Source organism: Drosophila miranda, chromosome 3 (genome assembly GCF_003369915.1).
Source record: "Drosophila miranda strain MSH22 chromosome 3, D.miranda_PacBio2.1, whole genome shotgun sequence".
NCBI lineage: Eukaryota > Metazoa > Arthropoda > Insecta > Diptera > Drosophilidae > Drosophila > Drosophila miranda.
The window spans coordinates 23,040,856-23,055,736 of record NC_046676.1 but is presented as its reverse complement, the minus strand read 5'-3'; the positions used below and the strand labels follow the sequence as shown (position 1 = coordinate 23,055,736).

General features: G+C 49.6%; 2 protein-coding genes and 1 pseudogene across 3 annotated transcripts; all 3 read right to left on the bottom strand.

Annotated features, from left to right (window-relative positions):
- Window position 1: 1 nt before the first annotated feature.
- LOC117187665 lies at window positions 2-420 on the bottom strand. Its single transcript, XM_033390309.1, has one exon. The coding sequence runs from the start codon at window positions 393-395 to the stop codon at window positions 27-29; it is 369 nt and encodes a 122-aa protein (XP_033246200.1). The 5' UTR covers window positions 396-420; the 3' UTR covers window positions 2-26.
- Window positions 421-1,360: 940 nt separating this feature from the next.
- On the bottom strand, window positions 1,361-10,157 carry LOC117187849 (annotated as a pseudogene).
- LOC117187658 (focadhesin-like) lies at window positions 9,828-13,251 on the bottom strand. Of its 2 annotated transcripts, none has more exons than XM_033390300.1 (5): window positions 12,719-13,251; window positions 12,447-12,658; window positions 11,312-12,384; window positions 10,147-10,808; window positions 9,828-10,086 (listed from the first exon to the last, which is right to left on the bottom strand). In XM_033390300.1, the coding sequence occupies exons 1-4, from the start codon at window positions 13,226-13,228 to the stop codon at window positions 10,165-10,167; spliced, it is 2,439 nt and encodes an 812-aa protein (XP_033246191.1). In that variant the 5' UTR covers window positions 13,229-13,251; the 3' UTR covers window positions 9,828-10,086; window positions 10,147-10,164. The 2 variants fall into 2 exon arrangements, with proteins under 2 accessions (XP_033246191.1, XP_033246192.1); XM_033390301.1 differs by lacking the exon at window positions 9,828-10,086 and having other exon boundaries at window positions 10,434-10,584; window positions 10,623-10,808.
- Between the last annotated feature and the right edge of the window lie 1,630 nt (window positions 13,252-14,881).

Genomic DNA, 14,881 nt, shown 5'->3' with positions numbered 1-14,881 from the left:
TTTACCTTAATGGTCTGCAGAATCACCTAGTAGATCTTGAACCAGCAGTCAACGGGCGGTTGTCGGGACAGAAAGAGGGCGCGCAAGAAGAGATGGAGGCGCTGGCAGAAGACCGTGTTTGACTTGACATTTAGGGCGTCGACAAAGGCGAAAACATCCTGATTCTCGGAGGCATCGAACGACTCCACAAGATTGGCCAGATCAAATGCAATCGCAATGTCCGGATGATAGTTGCGCATGTGGGCCGGCTTCAGTTGCTTGGTGGATATCCGCTCGCCCCCATCCGACTGTTGGAGGTCGAGCACACGCTGCACTATCTGGTTAGCCAGAGCCAGCCCCTCGGCGTGTATGAATGCAGTCTGAGACATCCACTGAATGATGCCATCCAGACACATGTTCAGAATGTATTCATGGCCACAGCGCTCCTGCACGACCACGAAGACAATGATCCGCAGCAAGTCGGCCAAGTAGAAGGGGGACAAGACGTGCAGCACTTCCGCCAGCAGAACCAAGAGCACATGGTAGTGATTCCGCGTATGCTCCCGAGTCGCAAGCAATACGCGAAGCAAGCACTGCAGACTGGGACGAGGATCAATGCCGTAGTTGGCCAGCTGTTTGATCAGGCAAGCCTGGTAGATGCACAGATCGATGGACTGGGCATGATCCGACTGCTGCAGGAAGTAATCGATGGCCTCGATCACCAGGATGCTGGTATATATTAATATACATGATTTGTGTGTCCTGCGGCATTAGGGAGAGAGCCCTTGGTACTGTGCCGGTCCTTCCTTTGATGCCCGCCCAGGTTGACCATCGATTTTGAATAGCCCGAGCAGAAGGTGAAGCAAAAAAAGCATTGCTGCATGACTCACAACTCTTGTCCAGGATTTAGATTGGACAATGTTACTGTCCTCGAACTTACAATGACTGTTTAGCAAACAACACTGATTGAAGTTGAGTAAGCCATAAACATACATACCTTCGCCAGCTTGATATCGTCCATTGTTTACGTTTTGCTCGAGTCTCCCAGTATCCGTGGTATAATAGCTTCAAGGTTGCTTCACAGCCGATCGGGATTGCAGCACGTGACACGCACTGATAATACGTTTTAATTACACTTTTTTTAATTTATCTGCATTTTTTTTAATAAATATATTAAAAATATTGATATCAGTGTGACCGCGGATTTATCGTTAAAATATAACGTCCAACCCTCAGAAATATACTAAAATATATAGTTTAATTTATAAAATATACCATTTATATACTGACGAATTCAAGTTTGACTATCGATACTATCGACTATCGAGCTGTCGTATGGTATTTTTGTGCGATAACCGCACTGGAAACATTTAAATTCAAATACTGTGCGCAAAAATTCATTTAATGTTCTTTAAACACATATAAATAACAAAGAATGCGTTTGCTATCAAAAGATGACTAACATTGACGGTATTCGGTGATCGTTAACCAGTAACTGCACTTTAGGCGTGGGTTGGAGTGTTAAATGCGGTGTGTTCGTCGTGTTCATTTACGCAGGCCTACGTATTTGGTCCAGACACCTTTGTGGTCGAAGTATGGTTTGTTCCGGGAACGTCTGCATAGTCCGACGGCATGGAGCTGTGCTTATATAGATTAAATAGGAATTCATAGACCTGAAAGTCGATACAAAAATGATCAAGAAAGTGGCATATAGTTGAGTCTTTTTCACTCACCGTTGCTTCATGGTCCTTCCAGAATATGTGGTCGCACAGATACTGCAAGCTCTCGGGAAAGAGATTGAGTCGCTGCTTATCGTCTGTGGCCACCACATCGACACTGCCCAGCAGCACGGCACAGCCGGAGAGCACATCCACGGCCAGAACAAAGATGTCCAGCAGATAGAGTGCCCTGTTAACCTTCTCCTTGTTGGAGGCCTCGGCCAGCAGCATCTGGATCTCCAGGAATATTTCCATGATCCAGTTACAGGCATGTTCATCGCTTCCAAAGGCATACAGAGTGGCAGCCAAGTGGCGATAGAAGAAGGAGCGCTCCTCCGTGCGCTTCTCGTAGGCATCAATAATGGGCGTCAGCCATTTGAGTGGGTTGGGCAACTTCTCGTTATACAGCACCAGATAGCATCGGATGATGGTGGCCTTTTTTAGCTTGCCTATGGGCGTCTCCCACCAATTGGCGGGCGTGGTCAGCCCGTCGATGGCATTCGGATGCAAAACGGCCACCACCTCTGTGTAGCGCTCAAACAGCCTCGAGTCCAGATTCATCGAGTCCATGTAGCGCTCTACAATCAGTGTGAAAACATCCAACACTTCGGGTGGTAGGTCGCACTTTCCCGTGAAAATGTACTTGACGCTGTCCAAAAACTTTTCAAAAAGGCATCCTGCAAACAAGATGATACAAGGTCATCGCCTGGACAAAAAGCAAGCAAAAACGAGGGGGAACGTTGTGAGTTGCTGCGGACACCGAAACTCTACAGTTATACCCGATACTTAGTTAGTATGGCTCTCCTCCGGCAGACGCCGCTAATATTAAACGACACGACAAAGAGTGCGTGCGAGAGAGACAGAAAATCAGTCTGAGCGTGACGTCGGGCGCTGCGTAGCCAGTGCAAATTGATTTGTTCCTTTTGGGTATAAAAATGATCCGATCTGATCCAGATTCAGCAATCTGATAGATATGGTCATTATCTATGATTCTGCGTTTTTAGTTTTCTCGAATCTGCAATATTGTGGATGCAACAGATTTTCGTCCTTTGTGGGGGCGGAAGGGGGTGGGGCGAAATTCTGAGATATACGTTTTATAGTGAGATCTAACAGAAGTGCGGATACCAAATTTGGTTACTCTAGCCTTAATAGTCTCTGAGATTTGTGGATGCCCCAGATTTTCGTACATGAAACAGAGCGAGAAAGAATGAAATTGTTTTCTTGATTCTGGCTATAATAATTATACGATCTGGTTGAGATTTTACACTCTAGAACATATAGTCATCCTCTACGATTCTGCGTTTTTGGTTTTATCGTATCTTTAAAAATGTGGATGCCACAGATTTTCGTCCTTTGTGGGGGCGGAAGTGGGCGGGGCGAAGTTTTGAAATATTTTTGTCTGGATCCAAAACAACGTTGCTCTAGCTCTTATAGTCTTTGAGCACTAAGCGCTGAAGGGGACGGACAGACGGACGGACGGACAGACAGACAGGGCTCAATCGACTCGGTTATTGATGCTGATCAAGAATATATATACTTTATGGGGTCGGAAACGATTCCTTCTGGACGTTACACACATCCACTTTTACCAAAAATCTAATATACTCCAATACTCATTTTGAGTATCGGGTATAAAAAGTGTAAACTCACCCTCGACAAAGTCGTTTATCTGTGACTCTTTGAAGCAATAGACAGCCACTTTCTCGGCAAAGTTCTTTATGATCTGAAGGCCCACGTTGCTGGCGATCTCCGGTAGCAGTGAGAACAGTAACAGCAGATCCTCCTCGAAGCAATTAGGCTCGAATTCTACCAGGAAGTTCTCTAGCAAACGCTTCGCTGTGCCTGAGCTCGACGCCTGATTCTTGGCTATCATGATGCAGTACTTCCTTGCATCGAAGGATAGGTGAAAGAAGCTCGTCAAGCAGCTCCAATCGAGCGGTGTTATCGGCTTGGGAAATTTATTAGACAGCGCCCTAAGGGGAAAGGTCCCTGCATAGGGCTCTGACACGTAGTCTCCGAAGCGGGCCTGGCTCACCATGTAGTTGGTTACTGCACGGAGCGGGAGGGTCCCGAACAAACCCACTAGCTTGCGTGGCTCCGGCTTGCCCTCGGGCAGGCGGTAGACTCCGCTCCGAAAGCCGTTTATTTCGTTGCTTATGTGATGGGAAATCAGATCAGCTGCTGCATCTCCACATTCCGGGCGAATCTTCTGTAGTAGCTGCACCCACACCTCGCCGGGGACGGTCTCTTCCTGCAGATCCACCACCTCTCGGCCACTAAGTCCTCCCACTGCTCCACCGACAATCTCAAAACGAAACTGAGCCGGAATGTGCCGCAGGTTGAGCGTGCTTCCTGGCTCATAGCTCTTTAGGGCTGCCAGAGCATTGCAAACCTGTGCCGCATCTGTTCCCGGTCGACTGATGGCCTGCCACAGCTGCTCTAGGGCATCATCCGCAACTTTCTCGTACTCCAGTGTGGGTGTCTGCAGCAGCGGAACCAAGCCAAAGAAATGGTACAGAGACCTAAGGGTCTGTGGACGCTGTTCGCCGCGAAACTTGCTGCCCAGAGCGTGCCAGGTGGAAGCAATATTGACAGTGTGGCTGTCACACAAGGCATAAAGAGCATCCAACGCCAGAGACGTAGCCAGATCCCCCGATTCATCGGTGCAGCTGTTTAACGTATTGCTAAGGTGAGGTAGCAGCTCCGATCCATGCAATGTTGGCCTGCAAAAGATGGGTATAAGATTAGAAAAAGGATACAAGATCGGTATAAATTTGTGGGCTACTTTTCCTGGCAGATTTCCCGCATGGCATGTGCTCGGGCTACTTGAAGCTCCCAGCGCTTATCGCCCTCCGGCAGCGGTTGAGCCACTTGCTTCAGCAGGAAGGAATAGGTGCGCGACTCCACGCGCCACAGTCGTAGATACAGGTCCACACAGAAGGTACCATTCTCGGTGGACAGATTTCGAATGGTGTTCAGAATCATGGGCACGTTGTCCTTCGCAAAACGGGACATGTTTCAGTGGAAGATTCAAGTGATGTTCATTTGAGAGCTCACCTTGGATACGGCAAAATGGGGCAGACCTCGAAGCAACTCCAGTTGCAGCTCAGGATTGTTCTCGTGGGCCAGCTTGAAGATGTAGGTCATGAGGAAGTCGTAGGCGATGCCCTCGTTTACCTTAATGGTCTGCAGAATCACCTCGTAGATCTTGAACCAGCAGTCAACGGGCGGTTGTCGGGACAGAAAGAGGGCGCGCAAGAAGAGATGGAGGCGCTGGCAGAAGACCGTGTTTGACTTGACATTTAGGGCGTCGACAAAGGCGAAAACATCCTGATTCTCGGAGGCATCGAACGACTCCACAAGATTGGCCAGATCAAATGCAATCGCAATGTACGGATGATAGTTGCGCATGTGGGCCGGCTTCAGTTGCTTGGTGGATATCCGCTCGCCCTCATCCGACTGTTGGAGGTCGAGCACACGCTGCACTATCTGGTTAGCCAGAGCCAGCCCCTCGGCGTGTATGAATGCAGTCTGAGACATCCACTGAATGATGCCATCCAGACACATGTTCAGAATGTATTCATGGCCACAGCACTCCTGCACGACCACGCAGACAATGATCCGCAGCAAGTCGGCCAAGTAGAAGGGGGACAAGACGTGCAGCACTTCCGCCAGCAGAACCAAGAGCACATGGTAGTGATTCCGCGTATGCTCCCGAGTCGCAAGCAATACGCGAAGCAAGCACTGCAGACTGGGACGAGGATCAATGCCGTAGTTGGCCAGCTGTTTGATCAGGCAAGCCTGGTAGATGCACAGATCGATGGACTGGGCATGATCCGACTGCTGCAGGAAGTAATCGATGGCCTCGATCACCAGGATGCTGGTATATATTAATATACATGATTTGTGTGTCCTGCGGCATTAGGGAGAGAGCCCTTGGTACTGTGCCGGTCCTTCCTTTGATGCCCGCCCAGGTTGACCATCGATTTTGAATAGCCCGAGCAGGTGAAGCAAAAAAAGCATTGCTGCATGACTCACAACTCTTGTCCAGGATTTAGATTGGACAATGTTACTGTCCTCGAACTTACAATGACTGTTTAGCAAACAACACTGATTGAAGTTGAGTAAGCCATAAACATACATATATAGATTAAATAGGAATTCATAGACCTGAAAGTCGATACAAAAATGATCAAGAAAGTGGCATATAGTTGAGTCTTTTTCACTCACCGTTGCTTCATGGTCCTTCCAGAATATGTGGTCGCACAGATACTGCAAGCTCTCGGGAAAGAGATTGAGTCGCTGCTTATCGTCTGTGGCCACCACATCGACACTGCCCAGCAGCACGGCACAGCCGGAGAGCACATCCACGGCCAGAACAAAGATGTCCAGCAGATAGAGTGCCCTGTTAACCTTCTCCTTGTTGGAGGCCTCGGCCAGCAGCATCTGGATCTCCAGGAATATTTCCATGATCCAGTTACAGGCATGTTCATCGCTTCCAAAGGCATACAGAGTGGCAGCCAAGTGGCGATAGAAGAAGGAGCGCTCCTCCGTGCGCTTCTCGTAGGCATCAATAATGGGCGTCAGCCATTTGAGTGGGTTGGGCAACTTCTCGTTATACAGCACCAGATAGCATCGGATGATGGTGGCCTTTTTTAGCTTGCCTATGGGCGTCTCCCACCAATTGGCGGGCGTGGTCAGCCCGTCGATGGCATTCGGATGCAAAACGGCCACCACCTCTGTGTAGCGCTCAAACAGCCTCGAGTCCAGATTCATCGAGTCCATGTAGCGCTCTACAATCAGTGTGAAAACATCCAACACTTCGGGTGGTAGGTCGCACTTTCCCGTGAAAATGTACTTGACGCTGTCCAAAAACTTTTCAAAAAGGCATCCTGCAAACAAGATGATACAAGGTCATCGCCTGGACAAAAAGCAAGCAAAAACGAGGGGGAACGTTGTGAGTTGCTGCGGACACCGCAACTCTACAGTTATACCCGATACTTAGTCAGTATGGCTCTCCTCCGGCAGACGCCGCTAATATTAAACGACACGACAAAGAGTGCGTGCGAGAGAGACAGAAAATCAGTCTGAGCGTGACGTCGGGCGCTGCGTAGCCAGTGCAAATTGATTTGTTCCTTTTGGGTATAAAAATGATCCGATCTGATCCAGATTCAGCAATCTGATAGATATGGTCATTATCTATGATTCTGCGTTTTTAGTTTTCTCGAATCTGCAATATTGTGGATGCAACAGATTTTCGTCCTTTGTGGGGGCGGAAGGGGGTGGGGCGAAATTCTGAGATATACGTTTTATAGTGAGATCTAACAGAAGTGCGGATACCAAATTTGGTTACTCTAGCCTTAATAGTCTCTGAGATTTGTGGATGCCCCAGATTTTCGTACATGAAACAGAGCGAGAAAGAATGAAATTGTTTTCTTGATTCTGGCTATAATAATTATACGATCTGGTTGAGATTTTACACTCTAGAACATATAGTCATCCTCTACGATTCTGCGTTTTTGGTTTTATCGTATCTTTAAAAATGTGGATGCCACAGATTTTCGTCCTTTGTGGGGGCGGAAGTGGGCGGGGCGAAGTTTTGAAATATTTTTGTCTGGATCCAAAACAACGTTGCTCTAGCTCTTATAGTCTTTGAGCACTAAGCGCTGAAGGGGACGGACAGACGGACGGACGGACAGACAGACAGGGCTCAATCGACTCGGTTATTGATGCTGATCAAGAATATATATACTTTATGGGGTCGGAAACGATTCCTTCTGGACGTTACACACATCCACTTTTACCAAAAATCTAATATACTCCAATACTCATTTTGAGTATCGGGTATAAAAAGTGTAAACTCACCCTCGACAAAGTCGTTTATCTGTGACTCTTTGAAGCAATAGACAGCCACTTTCTCGGCAAAGTTCTTTATGATCTGAAGGCCCACGTTGCTGGCGATCTCCGGTAGCAGTGAGAACAGTAACAGCAGATCCTCCTCGAAGCAATTAGGCTCGAATTCTACCAGGAAGTTCTCTAGCAAACGCTTCGCTGTGCCTGAGCTCGACGCCTGATTCTTGGCTATCATGATGCAGTACTTCCTTGCATCGAAGGATAGGTGAAAGAAGCTCGTCAAGCAGCTCCAATCGAGCGGTGGTATCGGCTTGGGAAATTTATTGGACAGCGCCCTAAGGGGAAAGGTCCCTGCATAGGGCTCTGACACGTAGTCTCCGAAGCGGGCCTGGCTCACCATGTAGTTGGTTACTGCACGGAGCGGGAGGGTCCCGAACAAACCCACTAGCTTGCGTGGCTCCGGCTTGCCCTCGGGCAGGCGGTAGACTCCGCTCCGAAAGCCGTTAATTTCGTTGCTTATGTGATGGGAAATCAGATCAGCTGCTGCATCTCCACATTCCGGGCGAATCTTCTGTAGTAGCTGCACCCACACCTCGCCGGGGACGGTCTCTTCCTGCAGATCCACCACCTCTCGGCCACTAAGTCCTCCCACTGCTCCACCGACAATCTCAAAACGAAACTGAGCCGGAATGTGCCGCAGGTTGAGCGTGCTTCCTGGCTCATAGCTCTTTAGGGCTGCCAGAGCATTGCGAACCTGTGCCGCATCTGTTCCCGGTCGACTGATGGCCTGCCACAGCTGCTCTAGGGCATCATCCGCAACTTTCTCGTACTCCAGTGTGGGTGTCTGCAGCAGCGGAACCAAGCCAAAGAAATGGTACAGAGACCTAAGGGTCTGTGGACGCTGTTCGCCGCGAAACTTGCTGCCCAGAGCGTGCCAGGTGGAAGCAATATTGACAGTGTGGCTGTCACACAAGGCATAAAGAGCATCCAACGCCAGAGACGTAGCCAGATCCCCCGATTCATCGGTGCAGCTGTTTAACGTATTGCTAAGGTGAGGTAGCAGCTCCGATCCATGCAATGTTGGCCTGCAAAAGATGGGTATAAGATTAGAAAAAGGATACAAGATCGGTATAAATTTGTGGGCTACTTTTCCTGGCAGATTTCCCGCATGGCATGTGCTCGGGCTACTTGAAGCTCCCAGCGCTTATCGCCCTCCGGCAGCGGTTGAGCCACTTGCTTCAGCAGGAAGGGATAGGTGCGCGACTCCACGCGCCACAGTCGTAGATACAGGTCCACACAGAAGGTACCATTCTCGGTGGACAGATTTCGAATGGTGTTCAGAATCATGGGCACGTTGTCCTTCGCAAAACGGGACATGTTTCAGTGGAAGATTCAAGTGATGTTCATTTGAGAGCTCACCTTGGATACGGCAAAATGGGGCAGACCTCGAAGCAACTCCAGTTGCAGCTCAGGATTGTTCTCGTGGGCCAGCTTGAAGATGTAGGTCATGAGGAAGTCGTAGGCGATGCCCTCGTTTACCTTAATGGTCTGCAGAATCACCTCGTAGATCTTGAACCAGCAGTCAACGGGCGGTTGTCGGGACAGAAAGAGGGCGCGCAAGAAGAGATGGAGGCGCTGGCAGAAGACCGTGTTTGACTTGACATTTAGGGCGTCGACAAAGGCGAAAACATCCTGATTCTCGGAGGCATCGAACGACTCCACAAGATTGGCCAGATCAAATGCAATCGCAATGTCCGGATGATAGTTGCGCATGTGGGCCGGCTTCAGTTGCTTGGTGGATATCCGCTCGCCCTCATCCGACTGTTGGAGGTCGAGCACACGCTGCACTATCTGGTTAGCCAGAGCCAGCCCCTCGGCGTGTATGAATGCAGTCTGAGACATCCACTGAATGATGCCATCCAGACACATGTTCAGAATGTATTCATGGCCACAGCACTCCTGCACGACCACGAAGACAATGATCCGCAGCAAGTCGGCCAAGTAGAAGGGGGACAAGACGTGCAGCACTTCCGCCAGCAGAACCAAGAGCACATGGTAGTGATTCCGCGTATGCTCCCGAGTCGCATGCAATACGCGAAGCAAGCACTGCAGACTGGGACGAGGATCAATGCCGTAGTTGGCCAGCTGTTTGATCAGGCAAGCCTGGTAGATGCACAGATCGATGGACTGGGCATGATCCGACTGCTGCAGGAAGTAATCGATGGCCTCGATCACCAGGATGCTGGTATATATTAATATACATGATTTGTGTGTCCTGCGGCATTAGGGAGAGAGCCCTTGGTGCTGTGCCGGTCCTTTCTTTGATGCCCGCCCAGGTTGACCATCGATTTTGAATAGCCCGAGCAGAAGGTGAAGCAAAAAAAAGCATTGCTGCATGACTCACAACTCTTGTCCAGGATTTAGATTGGACAATGTTACTGTCCTCGAACTTACAATGACTGTTTAGCAAACAACACAGATTGAAGTTGAGTAAGCCATAAACATACATATATAGATTAAATAGGAATTCATAGACCTGAAAGTCGATACAAAAATGATCAAGAAAGTGGCATATAGTTGAGTCTTCTTCACTCACCTTTGCTTCATGGTCCTTTCAGAATATGTGGTCGCACAGATACTGCAAGCTCTCGGGAAAGAGATTGAGTCGCTGCTTATCGTCTGTGGCCACCACATCGACACTGCCCAGCAGCACGGCACAGCCGGAGAGCACATCCACGGCCAGAACAAAGATGTCCAGCAGATAGAGTGCCCTGTTAACCTTCTCCTTGTTGGAGGCCTCGGCCAGCAGCATCTGGATCTCCAGGAATATTTCCATGATCCAGTTACAGGCATGTTCATCGCTTCCAAAGGCATACAGAGTGGCAGCCAAGTGGCGATAGAAGAAGGAGCGCTCCTCCGTGCGCTTCTCGTAGGCATCAATAATGGGCGTCAGCCATTTGAGTGGGTTGGGCAACTTCTCGTTATACAGCACCAGATAGCATCGGATGATGGTGGCCTTTTTTAGCTTGCCTATGGGCGTCTCCCACCAATTGGCGGGCGTGGTCAGCCCGTCGATGGCATTCGGATGCAAAACGGCCACCACCTCTGTGTAGCGCTCAAACAGCCTCGAGTCCAGATTCATCGAGTCCATGTAGCGCTCTACAATCAGTGTGAAAACATCCAACACTTCGGGTGGTAGGTCGCACTTTCCCGTGAAAATGTACTTGACGCTGTCCAAAAACTTTTCAAAAAGGCATCCTGCAAACAAGATGATACAAGGTCATCGCCTGGACAAAAAGCAAGCAAAAACGAGGGGGAACGTTGTGAGTTGCTGCGGACACCGCAACTCTACAGTTATACCCGATACTTAGTCAGTATGGCTCTCCTCCGGCAGACGCCGCTAATATTAAACGACACGACAAAGAGTGCGTGCGAGAGAGACAGAAAATCAGTCTGAGCGTGACGTCGGGCGCTGCGTAGCCAGTGCAAATTGATTTGTTCCTTTTGGGTATAAAAATGATCCGATCTGATCCAGATTCAGCAATCTGATAGATATGGTCATCTATGATTCTGCGTTTTTAGTTTTCTCGAATCTGCAATATTGTGGATGCAACAGATTTTCGTCCTTTGTGGGGGCGGAAGGGGGTGGGGCGAAATTCTGAGATATACGTTTTATAGTGAGATCTAACAGAAGTGCGGATACCAAATTTGGTTACTCTAATACTCATTTTGAGTATCGGGTATAAAAAGTGTAAACTCACCCTCGACAAAGTCGTTTATCTGTGACTCTTTGAAGCAATAGACAGCCACTTTCTCGGCAAAGTTCTTTATGATCTGAAGGCCCACGTTGCTGGCGATCTCCGGTAGCAGTGAGAACAGTAACAGCAGATCCTCCTCGAAGCAATTAGGCTCGAATTCTACCAGGAAGTTCTCTAGCAAACGCTTCGCTGTGCCTGAGCTCGACGCCTGATTCTTGGCTATCATGATGCAGTACTTCCTTGCATCGAAGGATAGGTGAAAGAAGCTCGTCAAGCAGCTCCAATCGAGCGGTGGTATCGGCTTGGGAAATTTATTGGACAGCGCCCTAAGGGGAAAGGTCCCTGCATAGGGCTCTGACACGTAGTCTCCGAAGCGGGCCTGGCTCACCATGTAGTTGGTTACTGCACGGAGCGGGAGGGTCCCGAACAAACCCACTAGCTTGCGTGGCTCCGGCTTGCCCTCGGGCAGGCGGTAGACTCCGCTCCGAAAGCCGTTAATTTCGTTGCTTATGTGATGGGAAATCAGATCAGCTGCTGCATCTCCACATTCCGGGCGAATCTTCTGTAGTAGCTGCACCCACACCTCGCCGGGGACGGTCTCTTCCTGCAGATCCACCACCTCTCGGCCACTAAGTCCTCCCACTGCTCCACCGACAATCTCAAAACGAAACTGAGCCGGAATGTGCCGCAGGTTGAGCGTGCTTCCTGGCTCATAGCTCTTTAGGGCTGCCAGAGCATTGCGAACCTGTGCCGCATCTGTTCCCGGTCGACTGATGGCCTGCCACAGCTGCTCTAGGGCATCATCCGCAACTTTCTCGTACTCCAGTGTGGGTGTCTGCAGCAGCGGAACCAAGCCAAAGAAATGGTACAGAGACCTAAGGGTCTGTGGACGCTGTTCGCCGCGAAACTTGCTGCCCAGAGCGTGCCAGGTGGAAGCAATATTGACAGTGTGGCTGTCACACAAGGCATAAAGAGCATCCAACGCCAGAGACGTAGCCAGATCCCCCGATTCATCGGTGCAGCTGTTTAACGTATTGCTAAGGTGAGGTAGCAGCTCCGATCCATGCAATGTTGGCCTGCAAAAGATGGGTATAAGATTAGAAAAAGGATACAAGATCGGTATAAATTTGTGGGCTACTTTTCCTGGCAGATTTCCCGCATGGCATGTGCTCGGGCTACTTGAAGCTCCCAGCGCTTATCGCCCTCCGGCAGCGGTTGAGCCACTTGCTTCAGCAGGAAGGGATAGGTGCGCGACTCCACGCGCCACAGTCGTAGATACAGGTCCACACAGAAGGTACCATTCTCGGTGGACAGATTTCGAATGGTGTTCAGAATCATGGGCACGTTGTCCTTCGCAAAACGGGACATGTTTCAGTGGAAGATTCAAGTGATGTTCATTTGAGAGCTCACCTTGGATACGGCAAAATGGGGCAGACCTCGAAGCAACTCCAGTTGCAGCTCAGGATTGTTCTCGTGGGCCAGCTTGAAGATGTAGGTCATGAGGAAGTCGTAGGCGATGCCCTCGTTTACCTTAATGGTCTGCAGAATCACCTCGTAGATCTTGAACCAGCAGTCAACGGGCGGTTGTCGGGACAGAAAGAGGGCGCGCAAGAAGAGATGGAGGCGCTGGCAGAAGACCGTGTTTGACTTGACATTTAGGGCGTCGACAAAGGCGAAAACATCCTGATTCTCGGAGGCATCGAACGACTCCACAAGATTGGCCAGATCAAATGCAATCGCAATGTCCGGATGATAGTTGCGCATGTGGGCCGGCTTCAGTTGCTTGGTGGATATCCGCTCGCCCTCATCCGACTGTTGGAGGTCGAGCACACGCTGCACTATCTGGTTAGCCAGAGCCAGCCCCTCGGCGTGTATGAATGCAGTCTGAGACATCCACTGAATGATGCCATCCAGACACATGTTCAGAATGTATTCATGGCCACAGCACTCCTGCACGACCACGAAGACAATGATCCGCAGCAAGTCGGCCAAGTAGAAGGGGGACAAGACGTGCAGCACTTCCGCCAGCAGAACCAAGAGCACATGGTAGTGATTCCGCGTATGCTCCCGAGTCGCATGCAATACGCGAAGCAAGCACTGCAGACTGGGACGAGGATCAATGCCGTAGTTGGCCAGCTGTTTGATCAGGCAAGCCTGGTAGATGCACAGATCGATGGACTGGGCATGATCCGACTGCTGCAGGAAGTAATCGATGGCCTCGATCACCAGGATGCTGGTATATATTAATATACATGATTTGTGTGTCCTGCGGCATTAGGGAGAGAGCCCTTGGTGCTGTGCCGGTCCTTTCTTTGATGCCCGCCCAGGTTGACCATCGATTTTGAATAGCCCGAGCAGAAGGTGAAGCAAAAAAAAGCATTGCTGCATGACTCACAACTCTTGTCCAGGATTTAGATTGGACAATGTTACTGTCCTCGAACTTACAATGACTGTTTAGCAAACAACACAGATTGAAGTTGAGTAAGCCATAAACATACATATATAGATTAAATAGGAATTCATAGACCTGAAAGTCGATACAAAAATGATCAAGAAAGTGGCATATAGTTGAGTCTTCTTCACTCACCTTTGCTTCATGGTCCTTTCAGAATATGTGGTCGCACAGATACTGCAAGCTCTCGGGAAAGAGATTGAGTCGCTGCTTATCGTCTGTGGCCACCACATCGACACTGCCCAGCAGCACGGCACAGCCGGAGAGCACATCCACGGCCAGAACAAAGATGTCCAGCAGATAGAGTGCCCTGTTAACCTTCTCCTTGTTGGAGGCCTCGGCCAGCAGCATCTGGATCTCCAGGAATATTTCCATGATCCAGTTACAGGCATGTTCATCGCTTCCAAAGGCATACAGAGTGGCAGCCAAGTGGCGATAGAAGAAGGAGCGCTCCTCCGTGCGCTTCTCGTAGGCATCAATAATGGGCGTCAGCCATTTGAGTGGGTTGGGCAACTTCTCGTTATACAGCACCAGATAGCATCGGATGATGGTGGCCTTTTTTAGCTTGCCTATGGGCGTCTCCCACCAATTGGCGGGCGTGGTCAGCCCGTCGATGGCATTCGGATGCAAAACGGCCACCACCTCTGTGTAGCGCTCAAACAGCCTCGAGTCCAGATTCATCGAGTCCATGTAGCGCTCTACAATCAGTGTGAAAACATCCAACACTTCGGGTGGTAGGTCGCACTTTCCCGTGAAAATGTACTTGACGCTGTCCAAAAACTTTTCAAAAAGGCATCCTGCAAACAAGATGATACAAGGTCATCGCCTGGACAAAAAGCAAGCAAAAACGAGGGGGAACGTTGTGAGTTGCTGCGGACACCGCAACTCTACAGTTATACCCGATACTTAGTCAGTATGGCTCTCCTCCGGCAGACGCCGCTAATATTAAACGACACGACAAAGAGTGCGTGCGAGAGAGACAGAAAATCAGTCTGAGCGTGACGTCGGGCGCTGCGTAGCCAGTGCAAATTGATTTGTTCCTTTTGGGTATAAAAATGATCCGATCTGATCCAGATTCAGCAATCTGATAGATATGGTCATCTATGATTCTGCGTTTTTAG